Source organism: Astyanax mexicanus, chromosome 17 (genome assembly GCF_023375975.1).
Source record: "Astyanax mexicanus isolate ESR-SI-001 chromosome 17, AstMex3_surface, whole genome shotgun sequence".
Lineage (NCBI taxonomy): Eukaryota > Metazoa > Chordata > Actinopteri > Characiformes > Acestrorhamphidae > Astyanax > Astyanax mexicanus.
Genome location: NC_064424.1, coordinates 33,841,226 through 33,868,299, shown reverse-complemented (window position 1 = coordinate 33,868,299; position 27,074 = coordinate 33,841,226). Strand labels below are relative to the sequence as shown.

The 27,074-nt window shown below is 40.7% G+C and overlaps 1 protein-coding gene across 4 annotated transcripts in view; it reads left to right on the top strand.

Annotated features, from left to right (window-relative positions):
• The first annotated feature begins 5,671 nt into the window (after window positions 1-5,671).
• camk2a (calcium/calmodulin-dependent protein kinase II alpha) overlaps window positions 5,672-27,074 on the top strand; it is a 110,824-nt gene continuing 89,421 nt past the window's right edge. For 2 of the 4 annotated variants that reach the window (XM_022676352.2, XM_022676349.2), the window contains exons 1-2: window positions 5,674-6,047; window positions 22,461-22,555. In XM_022676352.2, coding sequence (XP_022532073.1) covers window positions 5,986-6,047; window positions 22,461-22,555 — 157 coding nt within the window. In that variant the 5' untranslated portion in view covers window positions 5,674-5,985. Of the gene's footprint in view, window positions 6,048-22,460; window positions 22,556-27,074 lie in introns of all 4 variants that reach the window. The other 2 variants (XM_022676350.2, XM_022676351.2) reach the window with 2 other exon arrangements.

The following is a 27,074-nucleotide window of genomic DNA, read 5'->3' as shown; positions in this document are numbered from 1 at the left end:
GGGGACATGGAGGATGCTACTGATGTTCTAGCTGTGTGATTAGTCATGTGGTGTGATTAGTCCTGTAGTGTGATGGTTAGATACAGTGCAGCAGTGCAGCGAGGGGGGATATGGGGAGGACGGTGCTGATGTTCTAGCTGTGTGATAAAGTTAAACAGATGCTGATTAATCCCAGCAGCTCATCTGTGTCCCATTATTTTGTTGTTGCTTCTACAGACCAGCTCTGTGTCCATAAACTCCGCCCTCCACCCTCTGATCCTCTGAGCTTGACTCCTCCCACCTCTGCTGCATGTGATCATCTCCTCTCCACCAAATCTGGTCATAGTCTTTCCTTTGTTTTCTGTTCAGATGATCTGCAGATCTTCAGTACTGCAACAGAAAGATCAGACAGCTTTGATCTTTCTTTTTTATGCCTACAAAAATGTGCACACTAATAATAATAAAACTGTATAAATATAACACTTTCTATAGTGTCTGATCGTCTCCATATCACTCCCTGACATTTCTGGTTTTGTTTCAAAGACTTAGACTACCAAAAATGTCTGAAATCTTTTAATCTTGTCTCTGCCACTTCATTAAATGTCTGATCTTATCTCCACAAGTTTTTGGAATGTCTGATTTTGCCCCAAAAACATTTTGGCCTCCACAGGTTTTTGAATTGTCTAACCTCGTATCTACCAGATTTTCAACATCTGATCTGTCACTATAGCAGCTGTCTTATCTTGTCCATACCACTTTTCTGAAATGTCTGAACTCATTCCCTACCAGATTCTAAAATGTCTAATCTTGTTCCTACCAGATTCTGAAATGTCTGATCTATGTTGGGTATTTTTTTAAACTTATTAACCGTTTTATTACAGTTTGAAGGATCTTCTGAATCACTCTGTTCTGGATGGGATGTGTGATCCTGCAGGGAAAGCGTATTTTCCAGCCCTCATTCCTCATCGTTAAACTAAGAGCTGTGCGGCTCTGGAAGCTGCAGTCTGTGCCAGTCAGTTTCCAGTTCAGGGCCAACTAGGGCTTGGAGTTCCAGTACTGGCTCAGATCAACACCACTGTTGCTGACTGTGGAAATATAAAAGCCACAGTTCAGAGAGATTCCTCACAGTTTTCTACTCTTTATCCTGAGTGCAGCAGATCAGACAGAATCTGATCTTCATTAAACATTTCAACAATGTTTAATCATCACTGAACACACTTAAAAAATACTGCCATAATGTCAAAAACATGATCATTATGATACAGCAGGATCCATAACACTGTAGGGTAAGAATCTGAAGGCCTTTATTACCTGGACCAGGTGTGATCTACTGTGGGGTGAAGTTTAAGTCCAGTGCCAGGATTAATTAGTATGAATTAATTAGTATTAATTAGTATGTATGCTGAACTATCGCATCTGTTAATAACTAAAAGTGTTTCTGCTTCCACCTACTGGAAGAGCTGCATAGTGTGGTGTTTTGTCAGTTATATATGTTGTTTTTACACAACTTGTGACATAATTGGCAAATTAGTGACCATATTAAAAATCCTATACTTCTATAAAATCTATATTTTAATTACAAAATCACTCACTCTCTCTCCCCTCATTGTGATACTGGCTGGCACAGGTGTCTAATGGCTGATGTATCATTGCTGGGGATCTGATGCTTTCCTCTGAGATCTCTGGCTGCCTGGTGATGCTCCACTGGGGTAGTTGCAAAAGAGGTGGGACCCTACTTCACATTTATTGAAGGAGGCATGCCCATTTCTAACCATCCTTGTGTTGAGAGTATTGCAGTGATTGGAGGAGTCAAAGTGAGTGGGTTTGTTAACTGGTTTGAATTAAAATTAAACTAAATTAAAAAGGTTTAAAATATATATATACACATACAGCACAGAGTTACTGTCGTGCAGAGTCTGCACATATATTTTAAAATATACAGCTCTGGAAAAAATTAAGGGGCCACTTCTTTTTCTGAATCAGTTGTTCCGATTTTGCTATTTATAGGTATATTTTTTTGGTAAAATGAACATTTTTTTATACTATAAACTACAGACATTTCTCCCAAATTCCAAATAAAAATATTGTCATTTAGAGCATTCGTTTGCAGAAAATGAGAAATAGCTGAAATAACAAAATAAAAGATGCAGAGCTTTCAGGCCTCAAATAATGCAAAGAAACAGCTAGAACATCAATTTTATATTATAAAGTTTTAAGAGTTAAAAAAATAATATTTAGTGGAATAACCCTGTTTTTAATCACAGTTTTTATGCATCTTGGCATCATGTTCTCCTCCACCAGTCTTACACACTGCTTTTGGACAACTTTATGCCACTCCTGGTGCAAAAATTCAAGCAGTTCAGCTTAATGGCTTGTGTTTATCCATCTTCCTCTTTATTATATTCCAGAGCTTTTTTTAATTTGGTCAAATCAAAGAAAATCATTATTTTTAAGTGGTCTCTTATTTTTTTCAGAGCTGTATAGTACAGACAAAATGTTCACACATACCATATTTTTAATCTATAATGTAGAATGTAAATTTAATTAAAACATTAAATGAGTACTGTATATTCATCAGCTAATTTTAAATGATTAAATCTCATTATGATATTCATATAACCAATTTATAATCTTTCTCCATTATAATATTTTTTTTTATGAAAAATAAAATAGGTAAAACAGATAAAATCAAGAACTGATGAAGCTGTAAATGGTGCTGCATTATAGAATATTGCACACTCAACCAGTAACAACAATATAGCTGTGATGTTTCTGATCTATTGAGCTGCTTTAATTTTAAAAAAGGCTGAAAGGAGGATGTCAGTGTTTACTTAAGCCCCTCCCCTTTTATTAATTTCCCCAGTCACATAGTTATAGTCAGTCACACTGATGTTAGTTATTATCAATGATAAACTGTTAGTGATTAATAACACATCTGATCTAAGGTGGGTTTCCCAAAAGGTTTTTAGCAGTAAGATAATTTGTACATGGTCGAGCGAGCTTTACATTGAGCACTCTCTCTCTCTCTCTCTCTCTCTCTCTCTCTCTCTCTCTCTCTCTCTCTCTCTCTCTCTCTCTCTCTCCATGTTAAGATGCTTTTAATGCTAACATGCTTTTGGGATACAGAGCTCTGGTTATTGCGGATGATGTAAGCAGTATTTCAGTATCTGGAGATGGGCAGTATTTCAGATTGACTGATAATGAGACGGGATGACAGTGTTTGACTGCTTATGATGCACTCTAGTGGAGAGTCTGTACACCGCAGATATCCTTATTAAAGCAGAGAGACAGGAGCAGCCCAGTGGCAGATCCGTCATTGCTATTAGTTGTTTAAATATCAAATCCAGATTTATTTAGATTGGGTGTTTGTGTCATTTTATCAGGAATTATAAAAATAAATGTTATTTTTTACATAAATATAGTACAATATAATATGATATAATAATATTAATAATTCCTTTTAGTAATTTCATTTTTTGACTCTCTATCATACTTAGAAAAGTTCAGATAAGACAGAAAGAAATTATATTTTTCAGCTTAATCACTTTTTTTATTTTCTGTGTCCATGACACATTGATAAATACTACAATAACTATATATTCTCTGTCTTGACTGAGTTATATGAACTTAATACACATAAACAGCCCACAAATACAGCTACAAACCTCAAAAACATACAATAGACCCAACAATCAATGCTTAATGTTCCAACAAGCACAGGCGTTCAACAAATATCACTCATTTGTATGCCTTCAGGACGCCAGAGCAGCCAAAACATTAACTACACATAAAACTCACCAGTCAGGCAGCCTATTACTTAGTTTCACGTTGAAGGGCAGCCTTTAAAAGTGCTTTTTAATATAATATGACATAATATCTGTCTTATCTACATGATAGTTAGCTAAATATTTAATTAATCCAGCACGCGCGCTCCGTTTTACGACTAATCAATGCACGTAGCGTAACCACTTCTTCCTAGCGCTGAGAAGGGGTTAGACAGCCATGGCCCCGCCCCCGGAGTAAAAATCATGAATCTGATTGGTTAGATTGTCCTATGACTTTGCTAATAGACTCATTACTACACTCTTCGAAAAATCAGCAGAAGGGTCCACGAGCAGAAGCTATTTTAAAAAGCTTTGATTGGTTAAAACCACTTTCAGTTAGATAAGAGTCCTGTAGCAACTGAAAAACACAAACTAATGCTTTAAGTTAGTTGCTGTTTTGTATTTTAGTTAATTTATAAAATAATTGCTTACACTTACAATAATTATATACTTCCTGATAAAAAAATATGTAATTATTTACATGCACTTTTTGTCGCCCCTTCTCTGAAGGGTTAGAAGGGCTCACTGCACACCACTGGTATATTCCAGTATTAGCCTACAGTGCAGTGTGTATTTCAGTGCAGTGTGTATGGCAGTGTGTATTCGAGTGCAGTGAGTATTAAATTGTGTATTTTAATGTATTGAAAATTCTAGTCTATATTGCTGTATTACAGTGCATTGTGTATTTTGGTGCAGTGTCTGTTGCAGACCTGCAGTGTATATTTTAATGCAGTGAGTATTAAAGTGTGCATTGTAATGTGTTAGTCTATAGTCTATAGTGCACTGTGTATTATAGTGTGTATTGTAGCATGTGTAATGCATTAAATAAACAAGACAAAGCAAACTAAACCATAAAGACAAAAGATAACAAAACTGTATATATAAATCAAAACTAAGAAAACAAGAAAGAACTCGGACAAGACTATGTTTACACAAACCCAACATGGAGCACACAAAGCAAACAAAAGACTCGGCAAGGAACATTGAATAAAAGGGGCTTAAATACAGGATGAGGGTGAAGAACACCTGGGACTGGTAACAAGGGGATGGGGTAACAAACAAGACATGTGGGGCTAGGGCAGAGACAGAACAATAACAAAACAGGGCAATGTGCTTAAAGAGCACATGGCTAGGAACACTAAAAATGAGAACAGAGGACAGACAGGAGAACATGAGACAAAAAAAGGAGACACAAGACAGACACGGGTTAAGGTGTGACAATTGCAATATTTTAGCTTTTTTTTTCAAGTGTTTTGTACTGTGAATTACAGTGGGTGTCTCATACAGTGCACTGTGCATTACAGTATTACAGTGTGTATTGCAATGTGCGGTATGTATTACAGTGTGCATTACACTATACAGCGTGTATTGCAGTGTGTATTACAGTGTGTATGTTATGTAAGCTCCAGTCTAAGTGAAAGATGAGCAGATAAAGAGATAGAGGTTGTGACTGTGAATAGCAGGATGTCACAGTGGAAAGGCGGGGTCAGCCCAGGCTGTGGGTGGGTGTGGGTGACGGCAGGTCGGTGTGGGGGGGTGGCTGTGGTGGTTGTTACAGTTTCAGTTGTGACAGAGAAGGAGATAATCCAGTGTGCTGAAAATATGAAGATGATTATGGTGTGTGTGAGAGAGTGTGTGAAGGTGTGTGTGGGTGTATTCCACTGTTCTGGATGTAAGCGTGTGGCACTAGTTCATCCTGGCGCTACCCGGAGAGCAGGAGGAGTGGGTGGAGGCGGAGGTGGAGATGGAGGTGGAGGAGGGATGCAGTTGCCCCTGACAACGGGGCTGTGTATTCAGGAGCATCAGCGCAGGCTGTGATTGGACGGCGCAGACAGAGCGGGCGAGCCATAAAAAGAGAAAAGCTGTCAGTCATCGTTTCCTCTTTATCTATCTCTCTCTCTCTCTCACTCTCACTCTCTCCCCCTCTCACTCTCACTCTCTCTCTCCTCCACTCTCACAGTGCTCTCTCGTCCACAGGGCTGAGCGACCCTCTTCTTTTCCCCGCGCCAACAGGCTTCCCATCTTCCTCCTCTCCTTCCTCTCAGACGCTTCCAGCTCAAACAAAAGAGGAGAAAAACAACACACACACACACACACACACACACACTCACGCACACACACCCACACACTCTCGCGCACTGACTCTCGCGCAGGCAGCCTGACCTGAAGCACCTGGAGCAGCATGGCCACCATCACCTGCACCCGCTTCACTGAGGAGTATCAGCTGTTCGAAGAACTGGGCAAGTGAGTGCCAACCTCCACTTTCAGCACTGCCACACACCTCCGAGTGTGTGTGATTGAGTGTGTGTGAGTGAGTGAATGTGTGTGTGTGTTCATTTCAGCGGGGAACTATTCCACAAACCAAACAGGTGGAGAGTCAGCTCTGGCAGCTCCCTTACCTGTCAGAAACATTAGCTTTGACATTCCTTAAGCAAAAAAAGGTTCTTTAAAATGCTTAGTTGGTTCTCTCCCTCATTAAAAGGTTTTCCAGGTTTGGAGACAAACCAAATGAGACAAACCGAGTCAGAGAATTGTATAGGACAGTTGTGATGTACACTACATAGCCAAAAGTATTGGGCTGCCTGCTAAATCATTGTTTACATTGTATTACATTATCTGGCAAAAAAAATAAGAGTAAAGGAGTAGTAACTGTAGATTTGAAGCATTGCCTTGAGGATTTGATTGCATTCAGCCACAAGCTCTGCAAGTAGTAAAGTCAGGATGTTGGGGATCGTTCTTAAAGTATTAGCTGATAAAGCGTCATCCAGTACTTGAAGCTTTATTATTAGATAAGCATGCAGTTCGCACCGTTCTAAATGGTGAGGCAATAGTTTGCATTACATGCCAGTAAGTGGAGTGCATACTAGATGGCCAAAAGTTTTCGGACACCCTGTTTTTCCTCCTGAAATTAATGGTATGAACTATGAGTCTGTCTCTCTTCTGGGAATGCTTTACACTAGATGTTGGATAATTTCATTAATGCATTTTTGGTTGGTTGTATTTTACCCCAAGAGCGTATTTTACCCCAAGAGTGTATTTTACCCCAAGAGAGTGAGAGTATTAGTAGGGTCAGGTTCTGATGTTGATTAGATGATTAGTTTGGACAGTTGGACAACTTGTCTCAAAAGTACTGAAAGAAGCACCATATGTAAGTCAAGAGAACACAGTTCTATTTCTCCAAAGCTCAATTCTGGGGGGATTTCTCCTCTCTAGCCCATGCCTGCCATTTGGCATGGTGCCAGTAGGTACATGTTAATTTATCTTCTCCAGAGAGTCCTATTCTATCTGCAGTATTTCTCTACTACAGGCATTTAGACAAGCAGTTTGTGTGTGTGTTTGCACTTCAGTTGTTGTTCATATTCTATTTGCAGTTGTTGTTTATAATTTAGCAGAATTTGATGATGAATGAACCAATAGGAATGCTCCAAAATTGCTCACATCCATTTGACGTTAGGAAATTGGTTTCCTTCTCCTGTAAAGTTACTGATATACTGCACACACTATACTGGGATATACTGACATGCCATTAGTCATGGGACATCAGTATGTAAATTGTTAATGAAGCGTTTCCTCAGGGGGCGGCTTGGGAACGCCCAGAAACTGTGAGAGGCCTGATGGTGGGTGCAGATGGATAGGACATTCCATTTCTGAAGTTGTTCAGGGTTTTAACATTCCTCTACCCACAATGTCAAGTGTGTACAGAGAACACATTAGATAGGGCATTACAACCTGCAGTGGACAGTGCAGTGGGTGGTAATGATAGGGACCAGTGGCCTCTAGCTACAATTAACCTGTAAACAGACACATTAAATGCGGGAGAACCCAACACTTATCCCACAGGTCAGTGCAGCGTTCTTTAACTTCCATGGGACATAGCAAAAGTCATGGGACCCTATTCCAGTTCCTGATTCATGACGGGTGGCCTGTCAGTGTATGAGAATAGTACAGTGGTTCAGTAATGGCAAGTCTCTCTCAGTCTGACTGGCAGAGCTCTGAGTGACTGATTCAGAGTGTGAATCAAATGAGTCACTGACTCACTGCATCATACCTGCAGCTTACATAACCACCTGACAGACAACCTGCAGGGAGGGGCAAGGGTTAACAGAGTACAGTACAGTACATTCAGCCCAGTACAGTGTAATGCACTTAACCTGGCACAATGTAGTACATTCAAACAAGTACAGTGTAGTGCACTCAACCAAGTACAGTATAGTACAGTACAGTGTATTTAACACAGTACAGTACAGTACATGAAAACACAGTATAATATAGAACACTTAACCTAACACAGTATAGTACTTTCACCCCCATACAGTATAGTACACTTAACCTGGTACAGTACACTACACTTAGTTCCCTCATCCCATTAGAGTTCATTATACTTTAACCAGTGCAGCATAGTACACTTCAGTACACTTACAGAAAAGTATTAGTATTTGTACTCAGACTCGTCTTGGACTCATTAGTATTTGTACTCAGACTCGTCTTGGACTCAGACTCATCCTGGACTCATTAGTATTTGTACTCAGACTCATCCTGGACTCCTTAGCATTTGTACTCAGACTCGTCTTGGACTTAGACTCATCCTGGACTCCTTAGCATTTGTACTCAGACTCGTCTTGGACTTAGACTCATCCTGGACTCCTTAGCATTTGTACTCAGACTCATCTTGGACTCATTAGTATTTGTACTCAGACTCGTCTTGGACTCATTAGTATTTGTACTCAGACTCGTCTTGGTCTCAGACTCATCCTGGACTCATTAGTATTTGTACTCAGACTCGTCTTGGACTCATTAGTATTTGTACTCAGACTCATCCTGGACTCCTTAGCATTTGTACTCAGACTCGTCTTGGACTTAGACACATCCTGGACTCCTTAGCATTTGTACTCAGACTCGTCTTGGACTCATTAGTATTTGTACTCAGACTCGTCTTCTACTCATTAGCATTTGTACTCAGACTCGTCTTGGACTCAGACTCATCCTGGACTCATAAGTATTTGTACTCAGACTCATCCTGGACTCCTTAGCATTTGTACTCAGACTCGTCTTGGACTCATTAGTATTTGTACTCAGACTCGTCTTCTACTCCTTAGCATTTGTACTCAGACTCGTCTTGGACTCATTAATATTTGTACTCAGACTTGTCTTGGACTCAGACTCATCCTGGACTCCTTAGCATTTGTACTTAGACTCGTCTTGGACTCAGACTCATCCTGGACTCATTGGTATTTGTACTCAGACTCGTCTTGGACTCAGACTCATCCTGGACTCATTGGTATTTGTACTCAGACTCGTCTTGGATTGAGACTCATCCTGGACTCATTAGTATTTGTACTCAGACTCGTCTTGGACTCATTAGTATTTGTACTCAGACTCGTCTTGGACTCATTAGCATTTGTACTCAGACTCGTCTTGGACTCAGACTCATCCTGGATGAGTCCTGAGTATTTGTACTGAATACTATTTGTACTTAATATTTTTATTCAGACTTGTCTTTTTTTTGTTAGTGGTCATGTGATCACGGCTGCTCCCAAACATCCTGTTCTTTTGGTCAGTGCTTTTCTATAGAGATTATTGAGCTGTGTGAACACCTGTATCAGACACCCAAAGGATCTGAAGAAAAGGCCACTGTAAAATGTGCAGTTTTACAGTATTGTGAGAATCTGGGGTGAATCTGGGTGTTCATCTGGGTGGGAAAACCAGTCAGTATCTGGTGTAACCACCATTTTCCTCTCGTAGTGCAGCACATCTCCTTCACATAAAGTTGATCAGCTGACCACGCAAGAACTGGGATGTTTTAGAGTACAGATCCTTGCAATATGGGGCTGTGCATTATCATGCTGTAACTTGAGGTTAGAGTCATGGATGAGTGGCACAACAATAGGCCTCAGGTTCTTGTCACGGTATCTTTATCTCTATTACTATTCAAAATTCCATCCAAAAAACTCAGCTATGATGTGTATAACATACGCCTTTCCATACCATAACCCCACCGCCACTATGGACCACTCCATTCACAACAATAACATCAGTAAACCCCTCAACCACAGAAAGCCAAGTCTGCCATCTGCCCTGTACAGTGAAAAACGTGATTCATCCGTAAAGAGAACACCTCTAAATTGTGCCAGATACCATAAAAAGTGAGCATTTGCCGACTCAACTCCCTGAGACAGTTCCTGACAGTTTTGTGCAGAAAGTCTTTGGTTATGCAAAGCGATGTTACAGCAGCTGTCCGGGTGGCTGGTCTCAGACGATCTTGGAGGTGAAGATACTGGATGTGTTGGTCCTGAGCTGGTGTTGTTACACGTGGTCTGCAGTTGTGAGACCAGTTGGATGTACTGCCAAATTCTCTAAGACAGCTAATGGTGGAGAAATGAACAATCAATTCAGGGGCAACAACTCTGGTGGACATTCCTGCAGTCAGCATGCACATTGCACGCTCCCTTAAAACTGTGACATTGTGCTTTGTGACAAAACCGCACATTTTAGAGTGACCCTTAATTGCAGCCAGCCCAAGGTTCACCTGTCTAATAAGCCTCTTGATTTGCCACACCTGTAACTGGTGGATGATTTATTTCAGCAAAGGAGAAGTGCTCACTTACATAGATTTAGAACCGATTGTGAACAAAATTTGAGAGAAAAAGGCCTTTTATGTACATAAAAAGTCTAGGATTTTTGAGTTCAGCTCATGAAAATAGGAGCAAAACCAGAAGTGTTACATTTATATTTTTGTTCAGTGTATATTCATATACAGCTCTGGAAAAAAAATAAGAGACCACTTAAAAATGATGAGTTTCTCTGATTTTACCAAATTGAAAACCTATGGAAAATAATTAAAAGGTAGATGGATGATCACAAGCCATCAAACCAAACAGAACTGCTTGAATTTTCGCACCAGGAGTGGCATAAAGTTAAGTGTGTGAGACTGGTGGAGGAGAACATGATGCCAAGATGCATGAAAACTGTGATTAAAAACAAGGGTTATTCCAACAAATATTTCCTTTTCTTTTCTTTGCATTATTTGAGGTCTGAAAGCTCTGCATCTTTTCTTGTTATTTCAGCCATTTCTCATTTTCTGCAAATACATGCTCTAAATTACAATATTTTTATTTGGAATTTGGGAGAAATGTTGTCCGTAGTTTATAGAATGAAACAACAATGTTCATTTTACTCAAATATATACCTATAAATAGCAAAATCAGAGAAACTGATTCAGAAGCTGAAGTGGTCTCTTAATTTCTTTCCAGGGCTGTATATACCAATAAAGCATAACTTTAAGAACAAGTGGTCATTATGGTTTGTGTGTGCAAATATATTGGGTGTGCTACAGGCTCGTTATGTGTGAGTAAAGCTCGTTAGGGAGTGTGAGAGTGATGTAAAGTGGAGAGTGAGCGGAGTGCTGCTGCCAGAGGTAACTTTCTCCCTCACCCACACTGTACTGCAGCCGGGTGTGTGTGTGTGTGTGTGTGTGTGCTTGTTATTGGAGAGTGTGTAACACCTCCACAGTGAAGCTTTAGACCCTGGCTGGCCCTGTGCCCACTGCTCAACTCCCACACACTCCCGCACACAGCACTCACACACACACACACACACACACACACACACACACACACACACACACATACACACACTCTTTTCTCTCCGTCTCTGGGCAATCACAGCCAAGCTGCTTACATAATTGTGTTTGGAGGCGGCAATTCAACACTGAGACTAAAATATTTTCAATCCAACAGCAGAACTGCTGCTCACCACACACACACACACACACACACACACGTGCAGCACCTTCAGAGCCACTTCAGAACCAACATGAACAGATTCACACACAATAGATACAATGTTCAATTTGCAAATTTAAAGCAACAAAAATATATAGAAATGTATAAAACATAATACATAATATTTGTGTTAATATTAAATAATTTATATAGACTCATCATCATCATCATTATCAAAAAAAAAGTGCACCCAGAAGGAAGTGTGAGAATGCGATGCTATTCAAAAGGAAGATAAAGGTTTTAATACAACAAATTGTTAAATATTAAATATTAAATATTTAGACTGATATAAATATACATTTATTGAGCTACATATACAGAAGTCGTGTTTAATGCATTTGTTATGCAACATGTCAGACGTTTTGGCATGGAGTTGTAGAGGTTTAATAGTGTCCTAATTGTGTCCTGCAATCTTCCATCCCATGCAGTTCGAATATTCCGTATAGTTCCTGCTGCACATTTTATTATGTAGGGTTTAGCATTGATAGTGTGTCAGATAGAATCCCACACATTTTTAATTGTGTACACTAGGGGTGTCACGATTCTTTAAATCCTCGATTCGAATTTATTTGCGATTTTAGGGTCACGATTTGATTCGATTCTCGATTTTCTTTTTTCTTTTTTTTTACAGCAGAGAGGCCTATTCCAGTTTTAGATTAGTCTATGGTCAGTCATTGGTTTAGTTAATCAAATTTACAATATCTTATTTCAAAAGCTGGGCTTGATATAAGTGATGCAAAGTAATACAAGTGATCTGTAATTCACCACATTAGGCACTAATGGTCAAATTTAAATAATTTAATTAAGATATATATGTAATGCCATCTACAGGAACAGTCATGTAAAAAATAATAGAACAATTAGAGCCTTAACAGCTTACGGCGCCGGCTACAGTGCACTGCGCCATTTGCGGGAGGGATCGTCGATCCTCTTTTAGAATTCGAGACTCGAGACCATGACATAATTTCGATCGATTTCGACAAAATATCGAAATCTTGACACCCCTAGTGGATACTGAAGGTTTGACCATGGCATAGTATCTGCGTCTTCACCACAAGCTCTGGAGACAGCAGCAGTAAATAGACGAGCACAGTCCTGTTGAAATAGTGCTGTTTGTATGAAGTATTGGGTGGAGCTTCATAATTCCAGAAAACACAGTTCCACTGCTCCACAGCTCGATGCTGGGGGCATTAACACAGGCTACCCCAGGCTGCAGCCTTGGGGCCCATGCAACGATTTGGGCCCACTGATTGGCCACGCCCTGCCTTGCCATCATTTAGAGACCTTATTAATGATGGGAATGATGAGTTTGTCTGTGTGAGTGTGCTCATGGCCTCTCGCGCTGCTGCACTGTTTATTGCATGCTCGTTTAGCAATAACGCTAATCCAGCAAGTTACCTATAGACCTACATCACTGTGCTGAAGATTCTCAGATGCTCTCTCTCTCTCTGTTTCTCTCTCTCTGTTTCTCTCTTGCTCACATGCACTCACACACTCACTCACACACACACAGCTGATGGCACATTTCCAGGTTATTGAAGGTAGAATATGGAGCATTAGAATATACTAGCATTTTTTTTACCCTATTAAAGCTTTCAGTTAAACTCAGCACATTAAAATATTCTGGTTTAAAAACCAATAAATCATGATCATGAAAAAATATGTGAATAAAGTCATTAATATAAATAGTCTGTGTGTGTGTTGAAGTGTTTGGGATGGGGGGGGGGGCATTCAAAGTGTAGCCTAGGGGCCAGATCACCTTAATCAATAACTGATAAACATTGTCTTGTTGAAATAGTGATGTTTGTAGTTGTGCTTACTGTTTTAAATGATGTGTTAATATTGATTTTATTAGTTGCTTTCTTTTACACTTTTACTGGTGTTTTAGTAGTGTTTACTGTTTACTGATTCTGATTCTAGTGGTGATTTACTGATTTCACTGGGTTTTTAAATGCTAATGGTATTTTTTCTGTTTTAATGGTGCTTAAATATAATTACAAGGATGAAAAGATAATTCTGATGTACAGGTATCATCATTCTGAAGGTTGAGGGAGTTTAGTCCTTCATTGCTTGTTGGCTACATTAGCCCCATATTCCTGTAATCCACTGTGTTTAAGGCAGCAGTGGAGAACTGTGGCTTTCGAAAGGAATGCAAGGTGTGTTTGTGTAATTACTGCATGTAGCGCTGCTCACCGGACGGGTTCCTGTCTGTTGGTCCAGCAGAGCGGCGCTGATGGACAGCAGCAGCAGGAAGATTTGTCAGCTGCTTCGCCACTGTCTCCCAATTTCAGCCCAATTATGCAGCCGGCAATCTGTTCCTATCATCCAGCATTCAGCAATGATCACTAACGCTAACTCAATTACAGCACTGCCCAGCCAGGAGATGCAAAGGAGGGGGGGTAGGGTGGAGGTATGGAGGAGCTGTTGTGGAGTGGTACAGGGGTGGAGAAGTGTGGAGGAATGGTGAATGGAACTGTGTAGGTAGTGGAGGAGTAATGGGGAGAAACAGTGGAGATATATAGGAGCAGTGGTGGGGAAGCAGTGAAGAGAGGTGGTGGTATGGTGAACGAGTGGTGAGGTAGAAGCGTGGAGGTATGCAGTAGGGTAATGAAGTAGCAGTGGAAAAAGGTTAAGGATTAGTGAAGGAGCTGGAGAGGAGCAGTGAAGTAGTGGAGAAGCTAGGGAGGAGCAGTGAAGTAGTGGAGGAGCAGTGGGGAGGAGCAGTGAAGTAGTGGAGGAGCAGTGGGGAGGAGCAGTGAGGGAGCGGTGGAGGAGCAGCGGTGGGGAAGCAGTGAAGGTACAAGAGAGTGGTGAATGAGAGGTAGTGGTACAAGGTAAAAGGTGGAGTGGCAAGGGAGGAGCAGTGGAGGTATGGAGGAGGGTGAGGAAGTAGCAGTGGTGGTGGAATGGAGGAGAAGCAGTGGAGCAGTGGTGGTGCTGGAGGAGCAGTGGAGAAAGGTCAAGAATCAGTGAAAGATCTGTGGAGGAGCAGTGAAGTACTGGAAGTGCAGTGGAGGAGAGGAAATGTTGAGGAGCAGTGAGGGAGTGGTGGAGGAGGCAACGGAGGGGTAGAGGAACGGAGTAGGAGCAGTTAGGGAGCAGTGAAGGAGGGAAGGGAGGGGTAGAGGAACGGAGTAGGAGCAGTTAGGGAGCAGTGAAGGAGCAAATGAGGAGGGTGGATTAGTAGTGAAGGAGTGGTGGAGGAAATGTTGAGAAGCAAGAGGTGGTGGTACGGTGAAGGAGTGACGAGAAAGGAGCAGTGGAGTTTAGCACGAGGGTGATGGAGTAGCAGTGGTGGTGGACTGGAGGTCAAAGCAGCTGAGCAGTGCTGGAGGAGCGGTGGAGAAAAGGCAAGGATCAGTGAAGGAGTGGTGGAGAAAGGCGGAGGAGAAAGGTGGAAGAGCAGTGAGGGAGTGGTGGTCTAGAGATGGTATGAGGGAGGGTTGGGTGAGAGGTGAGGGAGGGGTGGAGGAAGGGTGGAGGAGCAGTGAGGGAGCAGTGGAGCAACATAGGAGAGTGGTGAAGGGTTCGTGAAGGAGCAGCAGAGGAGGAATGAGGGAGTGTTGGAAAAGAGGCAGTGAGGAAGTGGTGGAGGTATGAGGGAGTGGTGGATGAGAGGTAAGAGAGGGGATGAGGATCGGTGGAGGAGCAGTGAGGGAGCAGTTGAGAAGCAGAGTAGGAGGGTGGATTAGTAGTGAAGTAATGGTGGAGGAAATGTTGAGGAGCAGTGAGAGAGTGCTGAAGGAGCAGTGGAGATATATTGAAGGAAATGTGGAGGAGCAGTGGGGGTGGTGGTGGTGGTATGGTAAAGTGCTGGAGGATCGGTGGAGGAGGAGCATTGATGGAGCGGACGCTCTCTCTAATTGCATTTGGCAGGAATTAACAGTGAATGCTGCGACCCGGCCTGGTCCATCGGAACACTCTCAGCCCACATGCGCCTTCAGGGCCAGAGCTCCGGCAGGAAATGAGGGTGAAGCTTCGATTGCATCATCTCCAGAACTACGGCTCGGTCCCGAGCGGCCTGACAGTCCTCCGGCAGGAGCATTAAAGAGATACACTACATGTCCAAATATCTGTGGACACCATTTCTTACTTAGATACAGGGGTTGGACAATTTAATTGAAACACCTGCCATTTTAGTGTGGGAGGTTTCATGGATAAATTGGATAAAGTGGCCAGTCTTCATTAATTGCACATTGCACCAGTAAGAGCAGAGTGTGAAGGTTCAATTAGCAGAGTAGAGCACAGTTTTGCTCAAAATATTGCAATGCACACAACATTACGGGTGATACACCAGAGTTCAAAAGAGGACAAATTGTTGGTGTACGTCTTGCTGGCGCATCTGTAAAATCTTTGTGATGTATCAAGAGCCACGGTATCTAGAGTAATGTCAGCATACCACCAAGAAGGACGAATCACATCCAACAGGATTAACTGTGGACTCTGTAAGAGGAAGCTGTCTGAAAGGGATGTTCGGGTGCTAACCCGGATTGTATCAAAAAAACATAAAACCACGGCTGCCCAAATCACGGTAGCATTCAATGTGCACCTCAACTCTCCTGTTTCCACCAGAACTGTCCGTCGGGACAATAAATTATTGTGTTTTAATACCAGGTGTTTCAAGTTTATTGTCCAACACCTGTAAATAGAATAGGGCTCTCTGGAGCAGATAAACAAGCCTGAACCTAATAGGACCATGCCTGATGCTATAAGTTGAGGAGTTATTGATGAGGTGGAGGAGAACATTCTGGCTGCTCTAATGCTTATCTCGTCACTGAAAGCAATCAAATGCTCACAGTAATGTTTTAAATACAAAAATACAGTAGAAAGTCTGACACAGTTACACCAACAAAAGAACATTTTTTATTTCCAAAAAGTGCTGTTCACATGGTGCACATTCTTCTTTAGTTTTGCAATGAAGTTAAAGGGCTATACATAGCTTAGCTGGCTAACAACAACATCCCCACCAGTTAGCATGGTGCTAACAGCCATCTTGCTATTGTGATACAGTGTCAGACACCACATGATTATATCTATTAGAAATTAATGAACACCTCCACAGGGGTTAGGGTAAGAAGGTTTGGCTTTAGATTTGTTGTAGTCTTACCCAAATTTGTCGTTCCACCTTAAATGAGGCAGAACATCCCCCATTTGTACTGAAGTATGGCTTTAAGAAGGTTCCAGCAGCACCATTTCCAGATTGTTCCTTGTGTCTTGGAATGGAGGAAACTCTTTTAGGTCAGATCCTGATTTAGACGGCGATTGTCCCCCTCCAGCAGTCAACTGGTTTATTAATTTACCCTATTAATTGGTCTATCCTAATTAAAGGTGGGTCATATCTGCCCACATTGCTTAGACTGAATATTCTATCTGCTGTTAAAACTGTTTAACCATTTAAAGATTAAACCTTATTTCACAGTTCTGGATTTCAAATGTTAGAAGTTTCAGTTCCAGTCAACATCTCTCAAAAGTGAAGCCACCAAAGGTCTAGCGCCTCTGCTGACTGGTTGCAGTATGATGCATCTTTATATGTTGAAAAGACAAAACAGCTCCGCCCATATTTCATCTCATTTTTCTTGACTAAACTGTCTTTCCATCTCCAGTGTCTATCGTATGGCGCACTTAAAATCCGCGTCTTATAATCCGGTGCGCCTTATGTATGAATTTTACCAGTCAGATTGTAAGGAGCAGTAAAGCCACTCCGCTGAAGTGCAGCGTTTTAAAGGAGTTTCAGTGAAGTTTGTTCAGCACTGAGACTAAAGACTGGAGCAGTATTAGCATTAGCTGCTAACCATGCTAAGTGCTAAGTTTTGCCATTCAGAGGTGAGTATTATCGGCCTGTAGCCTGCTTCTAACCCCGGCTGGTACTGCTGGAGCAGCATTAGCATTAGCTGCTAACCATGCTAAGTGCTAGCAGTTTTGCCATTCAGAGGTGAGTATTATCGGCCTGTAGCCTGCTTCTAACCCCGGCTAGTACTGCTGGAGCAGCATTAGCATTAGCTGCAAACCATGCTAAGTGCTAGCTGTTTTGCCGTTCAGAGGTGAGTATATCAGGTCTGTAGCCTGCACGTTTACCATGTTAAAACAAGCTGTGCGGGACAAACTGCTAGCTAATATCTTCCTGGCTTACCAGAACACTCAGGATTCCTCAGTCTAGCACTAGGCTAGCCTTAGTGGAAATCTGCTAATCTAAGTTTACTGTAAATAAACGTAAGTGCTTTATTCACCAAAATAAACAGTTTTTAGGAGAGAAATCTGTGTAGGTTAACATACAGCATTTGTTTGACTCAGTTCACAGTTTTGTTTACTTAATCCAACGGCGAGACCTGCTGAATTAGAACATGGCGACACCCCAATCCTTACTAGTGTCGCATAATGTGCCTCATAATCTGGTGTGCCCTATAGTGAAAAAAGTATGGTAAGCTATGACTGTGATCCTTTAGGCTGCTTGGCCTACTAAAAATGAGTAGGTGAGTCTGGGTCCCCCTCTGGTCTCCACCAGTGGTTCAGTGATGATGGTTTCTCTGTTCTGCCGTCAACTGGGCTATTAGTGTGAAATTCTGGTTATGCTAATGATGTTAATATAAATCCCAGGAGATTAATGTGTATGTAAAGAGTGTTCTGCAGCTGGTGTACAGCGTTAGCCCACGCTCACTGAAGAGCAGAATGACCTGTAGAGGCCTCCCCCCCCCCTCCACATACACCCACACTCCACCCCCCACACTCACACACAGCTGCCTCTTCTCTACACTGAACACTCCACTGTCGCCTCACTCTTCAGCATTACATCTGTACTGACTCTAAACTACATATTGTCTCTGTCCAATGAAAAACAAGTATCTCCATTTTTGTCACTTTTTAGTTTAATATATAACACAAACTGTCCCTTACACTATGTCAAAACTTCTTGATAAATGGACCAATAGAAATTCTCCTAAATTAAATTCAATTTCCCAATAAACTTATTCATTCACTGTAATCCTATTACTGTAATCACTTACAGTATATCATCATTACATTTACACATGTAAAACTTCATTGCATTGCAACTATCAGCTTCTTGCTGCTGAGTTTAAAACAACAATAAAATGATAGTAATAACAATGGGTCCGAGTGTTCCAATGGCCTAAAGCCCTGCTATAATCGAGAGATCGGTGGTTTGAATCCTGGTCATGCATCTCACCATCGGATGCCGGAGCCCTGAGAGAGCAAAACTGGCCTTGCTCTCTCTGGGAGGGTAGATGGCATCACTCCACAAAGTGATGTCGCTCAGCACAGGGCGTCTGTGAGCTGATGTTTCGGAACCGAGTCGCTGCGCTTTCCTTCAAGTGCGCTTTAATGCTACTCGGCAATGCTTCATCAGCGGCAACATGTATAGGAGGAGACATGTGCTAGTCTTCACACTTCTGGTGTTGGAGCATTACTAGTGATAGGGGGAGTCCTAATGAGTGGGTTGGGTAATTGCTGTGTAAATTGGGGAAAAAAATGGGACAACATTTTTTTATAAAATTGTTTTTAAAAAATTATAATAATAAAGAATTTAATAAAATAATGCTTTATATTACATAGTGAATAATCCTGCCATTTTTAGAAGGCATTTATTATTAATGTGGTTTAATTTGTGGAGTTAGTTTTAAATAATTTTTTTTTTGTGGGTAATATTATATTTTTGTAATATTACATTGTTTCTTGGAGCTATTCATGAATAGTCATGTGGTTTTGTTAAGCTAAATAATAGTGCTGTCAGAGCTTTCAAAAATAAAGAATAGGTAATGTTACAAAATATTTTTGCATGATTTTTACCACTTTAACTATTTGTTCTCTCAGTGTTTGCAGAATTGTGATTTATGTACAAAAAGAATTTGAGCATAAGGCCAGCTCTGATTGGCTGAGAGGAAGTGTAGGCTGTGGTCTAGTCTTGGCTGTGTTTCCAGAGCTCCAGCTCCTCTTGCAGGTAAATGAGCTGAGCTGGGTTGGAGTTCTGCTGATGCATCTTCAGGATCTGATCTTTTTCCAGAGAAGTGTCGGATTGATTAAAGAGTAGCTCATAGCAGTTCTGAATGGGCCAAACTGCCTTAAAATCCTGCATTACTCAGACTAAACAAAAATAATTAACAGCACCATCATTCATCATCACAGATCCTGGACTGTACAGCACATTCAGTAGAACTCTATATCAGTAAAAGGCCCATTAGCAGAATACTCTGCATTTTGGTGTCTAATAACTTTTTTTGTCATGCATGTGTCCAACCTGGCATGGCAGGGTGTCAAACCACAGAGTTACAGACATGTTCAATTGTTCATGTTGAACCTTTTCAAATGATTTTAATTACTATGATATTTTATCACCACATTTTGTGTATGTGTGTGTTTGTATATTATATATACAGTTTCAACTGAATTACTGAAATAAAGTAATATTTCAATGATGCTCTAATTTTTTGACATGCACTACTGTATATAGGCTTTGTCAATGTAATATTTAGCCATGCTAGCTTACTTAGTAGCTGCTTGTGTGCAGAAATGTGGTTAGCTAATCTTAATAGTGTAAATACACAGACAGAGATTCTGCCGAGCCCAGTGAGCTGCACAGAGCTTGTTCTGCGCTACAACTGTACACTCTTGTTGCTTTTAGACTCTTTGGCTTGTTTTCTGCACTACAACTGTACACTCTCGCAGCTTTTAGACTCTTTGACACATTTTCTGCACTACAACTGTACGCTCTCGCTGCTTATCAACTTTTTGGCTCTTGTTCTGCACTACAACTGTAGACTCTCGCAGCTTTTAGAATGTTTGGCCTATTTTCTGGTCTACAACTGTACACTCTCGCCACTTTTAGACTCTTTGGCTTGCTTTCTGCTCTACAACTGTACACTATTCCAGATTTTAGACTCTTTGGCCCGTTTTCCGCACTACAATTGTACACTCTTGCAGCTTATCAACTCTTTGGCCCCTTTTCTGCGATAACATTAATGAACTGATACACAGAGAGACAGTACTAGTCTAGCACTTGGGCTTTAATATCAACACACACACACACTGACCAATGACAGCAGAACCATTTAAACACTGGACAGTGGCTGCAGCCTGCATCTTTCGATTACTAAATTTAAAATGCATTAGATAATGATATTAGCAATGATAGTGCTGTTTGATTGTGTGTGTGTGCATGTGTATGTGTGTGCATGTTTGTGCACATGCTCAGAGATAAGAAAAAATGGATCAGACCTTCTATAGGGCGATGGGAGACTGCAGTGTTCACGTCCTTAAAATTCTGTTTAATAAAATATTTTCTAAAATTAGATTTTTTTTAGCTTCCTCTTTACCTTTAAGATAAATGCTGAAGATTAGCATTCCTATATATAAATAATAATCTCTCATTCAGAGTAAATCTTGAAATAAGCACTATTACACATGGTTTGCATGAAATATGACTCAATACATTGATATATAAAAAATTGCATCTGCTCAAGGACTCTCACTGCTAACTTCTTAGTGTCTCACAGTTTCTCCACCATGTTTGGAGGCTGTACTTTAGCCTGGCTATCTCTCACTGTGAGTTGTAGAAATTATGCATATAAGAGCATATTTCAATAAAACAGGAGTGAATTCTGAGACTCTTAGACTTCTGAAACTGTATTTACAGCCTGGTGTTGTGCTGGAGGTGCTGCTGACGGTTCTGTAAATGCTGTAAATCAGGCACAGTGTAAAGCCGTATCTGTACTGTGTTCAGTGGTGTTGGGTTGTATGAGACAGTGAGGTCTCTGTCGTGACGGCTCTGTTTCTGTGGACAGTCTGGAATGAGCAGGGTACTGTTGGCACTTTTCTCCGTGTAGGACGACAGTGATCCGCTCTCAGTCCTGTGGAACAAGTTCTCCAGGGTGGAGGAACGGGAAGGATGAACTGTCAGTAAAGCTCCTGGAGAAACAAGGCCTCAGTTATTTCTACAGCAGGACCTGAGGGAGACCAGTCTGCTTTAAAAATGGAGTAGAATACCGCCAACCATTAAACTGAGAACACAGAGAACGCATCAGAACCACTGTTCTAAAGAGAACCCACAACTGTTACAGAGCATAACACCAATACATGCTCTAACCTTTCTTAGTGCTTTTTAACTATATTCCGTACTTTTGAACTATAATCTGTACATTATAAACTATATGAAGTATATAGTTCTTTTTTTTATATATATACTTAGTAATTTTAACTATATACTAGGACTGCCAACATTAACACATGCAAGTAATCTTTACACAAATTAATTATGTGACAAAATTGACAGTCTGGTGACACCTTATCAGGTTTTTTTTAGTGATATGACAGCAACGCTTACTTCTGATTTCAAAAGGTAGATTACCTTTTATATATGTTAAAGTTTATGCTGTCTTTCTCTGTTTCTCTCCCTCTCTTTTTCTCTCTCTTCCTCTTTTTTCTCTCTCTTTCTTCTCTCAAACTCAGTTAAACTCAACACATTACAATATTATAGTTTAAAAAGCACCAAATCTACTGTGAGCTATATATTAAAATACAGTAATGAAAGGATCTAGCCTGCTAATTTATCCATTTAGTTGCAGAATATTGTTGTGATAAATACAATATTTTTTAGGGATCAGCACCAATAATACAAATCTATTTTTTTTATTCACATTTAAATACCCATTATTAAAACCTATTCTTATTAACCATACTATTACTTTTTAACTATAACCTTTTTTTCCTATTACTGTATTGAGTACTCATTTGCTATGTTCAATATGTATAATGTGCTGATAACTTATGCTCAGTGTTTGTTTTTAGCTATGCTTCGTACTTTTAAGATATGCTCATTAAATTTACTGCGTACTTTGTTAACAGCTGTGCTCTGTTTGTGTTGCAGGGGGGCGTTTTCGGTGGTGCGCCGCTGTGTGAAAATCCTCTCAGGGCAGGAGTATGCTGCCAAGATCATCAACACCAAGAAGCTCTCCGCCAGAGGTGAGTGTGGACCAGAACCAGGGTTCTAGATACACATTACAGTCTAACTTGTTCTGATATTGTCTGATTTAATAGAATACAATCTGACATTATCTGACACAGTAATACAGTAATAAGTTCTGATACAGTCAGATATGATCTGATACAACTTGATACAGACTGATGCAGTCTAGTATATTATACTGACAAACGTGTTTGCTCACCGATCCAAATCACTGAACTCAGGTTCCATAGCCAAGCTGCTCCATCCAAACCTCACATCACCAAACACAACGCAGGCAAGTGGATACTTTTGGCAATATAGTGTATATCCTGATAGGCCAGATAGAGCCAGATATGCTCTACTGCAGTCTGTTACAGTCTGATATGGTCTGATGCACTCTGATACAGTCTGATATGGTAAAATGCAGTCTGATACAGTCTGATATGGTAAAATGCATTCTGATACAGTCTGATATGGTAAAATGCAGTCTGATACAGTCTGATATGGTAAAATGCAGTCTGATACAGTCTGATATGGTCTGATACAGTCTGATATGGTACAATGCAGTCTGTTACAGTCTGATATTGTCTGATTCAGTCTGATATGGTACAATGCAGTCTGTTACAGTCTGATATGGTCTGATGCAGTCTGATATGGTAAAATGCAGTCTGATACAGTCTGATATGGTAAAATGCAGTCTGTTACAGTCTGATATGGTCTGATGCAGTCTAATATGGTAAAATGCACTCTGATACAGTCTGATATGGTAAAATGCAGTCTGTTACAGTCTGATATGGTCTGATACAGTCTGATATGGTACAATGCAGTCTGTTACAGTCTGATATGGTCTGATGCAGTCTGATATGGTAAAATGCAGTCTGTTACAGTCTAATATGGTCTGATGCAGTCTGATATGGTAAAATGCAGTCTGTTACAGTCTAATATGGTCTGATACAGTCTGATATGGTCTGTTACAGTCTGATATGGTCTGATACAGTCTGATATGGTACAATGCAGTCTGTTACAGTCTGATATGGTCTGATACAGTCTGATATGGTCTGTTACAGTCTGATATGGTCTGATACAGTCTGATATGGTACAATGCAGTCTGTTACAGTCTGATATGGTCTGATGCAGTCTGATATGGTAAAATGCAGTCTGTTACAGTCTAATATGGTCTAACAGTGCATTTACACTGCTCCGTCACGTCAAAACACATAATCGCACTGCCCCCCTCCAACTGGTCGCATGTGGGCGTTACAAAGGCGTTCCCTGCGTCATCCAATTAAATCGTTTTAATAAATGGGAAATGCTTTTATACAAGCCATTATTATTTATTTCCTATAAACTAATAAATATAAATGTGTATTTATAGATATACACATTTGATTGAGCTTCATTACACTGTCTAGTGAGCAGTATATGAGCTACCAAAAGAAAACTTTTCCAATTAAATTACATATTAATATTTAAAAACCCACCAGAGACCCCAACAATCACAGCAGCCTTTCTCCTCACTGAAAGAGACCCTGTAAATCAGCAGGGATTTAACAAAGAATCAGGAAGCCTGAAACTTCTCTTCCAGGTTTCTTTGGACGCTTGAAAGAGGAACTAAATGTTTTCAGACACTGCGCTGTAGACACGTATCAGGCAAACACCTGCTTTCTGATTGGATAGATGCATCGCATTGGACGGATTAATTTGCATAAAGTACAGCTCAGCTCAACTTTTCATTGCATGACCTCCCTGATCTTGACTCGGAGCCATGATGCACTGCGCGACTGATATGGTCTGATGCAGTCTGATATGGTCTGATGCAGTCTGATATGGTCTAATGCAGTCTGATATGGTCTAATGCAGTCTGATATGGTCTAATGCAGTCTGATATGATCTGATGCAGTCTGATACAGTCTGATATGGTCTGATGCAGTCTGATACAGTCTGATATGGTCTAATGCAGTCTGATATGGTCTAATGCAGTCTGATATGGTCTAATGCAGTCTGATATGGTCTGATATGATCTGATGCAGTCTGATATGGTCTAATGCAGTCTGATATGGTCTAATGCAGTCTGATATGATCTGATGCAGTCTGATATGGTCTAATGCAGTCTGATATGGTCTAATGCAGTCTGATATGGTCTGATACAGTCTGATATGGTCTGATGCAGTCTGATACAGTCTGATATGGTCTAATGCAGTCTGATATGGTCTAATGCAGTCTGATATGGTCTAATGCAGTCTGATATGGTCTGATATGATCTGATGCAGTCTGATATGGTCTAATGCAGTCTGATATGGTCTGATGCAGTCTAATATGGTCTAATGCAGTCTGACATGGTCTAATGCAGTCTGATATGATCTGATGCAGTCTAATATGGTCTAATGCAGTCTGACATGGTCTAATGCAGTCTGATATGATCTGATGCAGTCTGATATGGTCTAATGCAGTCTGATATGGTCTAATGCAGTCTGATATGGTCTAATGCAGTCTGATATGGTCTGATGCAGTCTGATACAGTCTGATATAGTCTGATGCAGTCCGATACAGTCTGATATGGTCTGATACAGTCTGATATGGTCTGGTACAGTCTGATATGGTCTGATGCAGTCTGATATAGTCTGATGCAGTCCGATACAGTCTGATATGGTCTGGTACAGTCTGATATGGTAAAATGCAGTCTGATACAGTCTGATATGGTCTAATACAGTCTGATACGGTCTGATGCAGACTGTTACAGTCTGATACGGTCTGATGCAGTCTGTTACAGTCTGATACGGTCTAATCCAGCCTGATACAGTGTGATATGGTCTGATGCAGTCTGATATGGTCTGATGCAGTCTGATATGGTCTGGTACAGTCTGATATGGTCTGATGCAGTCCGATACAGTCTGATATGGTCTGGTACAGTCTGATGCAGTCTGATACAGTCTGATATGGTCTAATACAGTCTGATACGGTCTGATGCAGTCTGTTACAGTCTGATACGGTCTGATGCAGACTGTTACGGTCTGATGTGGTCTAATCCAGCCTGATACAGACTGATATGGTCTGATGCAGTCTGATATGGTCTGATGCAGTCCGATACAGTCTGATATGGTCTAATACAGTCTGATACGGTCTGATGCAGTCTGTTACAGTCTGATACGGTCTGATGCAGTCTGTTACAGTCTGATACAGTCTAATCCAGCCTGATACAGTCTGATATGGTCTGATGCAGTTCACTGTGCTGGAGCTCAGGCTGCTCACCTGCTTGTCCTCGAGCAGCATCAGTGCCGGGTGGGTGGCCATTGTTGGGTTGGCTGTATCATGCCGTTTTGTTGGTCTGAACACCAGAGACGCTTCAGTTCTGATCTCACACCTCCCACACAGCGCTGCTGGGCCCGGATCCAGACCAGCTCCTCTCACAGTACTGTACAACACTGCGCCATCATCCTCCTCACTCTGAGAGCGGGCAGTGCCCACCGCCACACTGCAGTCCACTCCCTCATCATTGATTTCAGGGGGGATGAGGACCGGCTGGACAGGTGTCCACAGTAAAATCGGGATTAGTTTTACTAAAATTATAAATATTCAATGAATTATATATTGTTTTATTGTGTTTTTCCCCAGTGTGACTCAGGTACAGTAGAGCTGTGGTTACAGTTGTCTAGTGTCGCGGTCAGCAAAGCATCCCATCAGCGTTCAGTGTTTTCAGCTTTTAACGATATGAAAACAGAACTTTATTACGTTAATTAACGTTTACATTAGTGTTTAAAACGTGTTTTAGGATTACGCAGAGGCCACCTTTACCCACACACACAGGAATGCCACTGCCAATGATGCTATTGCCATGACAACGCATGCTGCTATCATTATAAAACTATAAGACACACAGCTATTATTAAGGCAATGATAAAAGGCAATGATTAAAATTATGTCATTTTATTGACATATTTGATCGACTTAAGAGAACACCGATTTTTTCCAGCTTAATCACATTTTATTTTCACTTTTAATTTCCTGTTATGCATCCACCCTGTTATGGCAAATGTGTTGACCTACAGTTGCATCCATGTGAAACTGCTTATGGTAATGTTATCAAGTGGTGTCGCTAACAATGCTAACAATGGTATAGTAATCGAGTACTCTACTGAAAAATCGATTTGATTAATCGAATGATCGGATAAAACATATTTGCTTGCCTAAAATGCAATAAAAAAAATACACTGGAGAAAACAAGAAATTTCACTTAATAATGAATGACCAATTGGTTAAATTTTTTATTTCACAACATACATTTCCACATTGCAAACACAAATAGAAATAAATAAAACACAAAATAGACATAAATACCACAAGTAATAATTTAAGAATTAATAATTTAATAAATTAAGTTAAATTATTTCAATTATTTCAATTATTTCAAGGATTTGTCGTAAGTATTAAATTTAGGGCATTAATCAATAATAATGGCATAAACATGGTTGGATAAGCTCGCTGCATTCTTTTCCCACCAAGTCAATGGATTTTCCTTAATGGACAGGGGATGTTTTC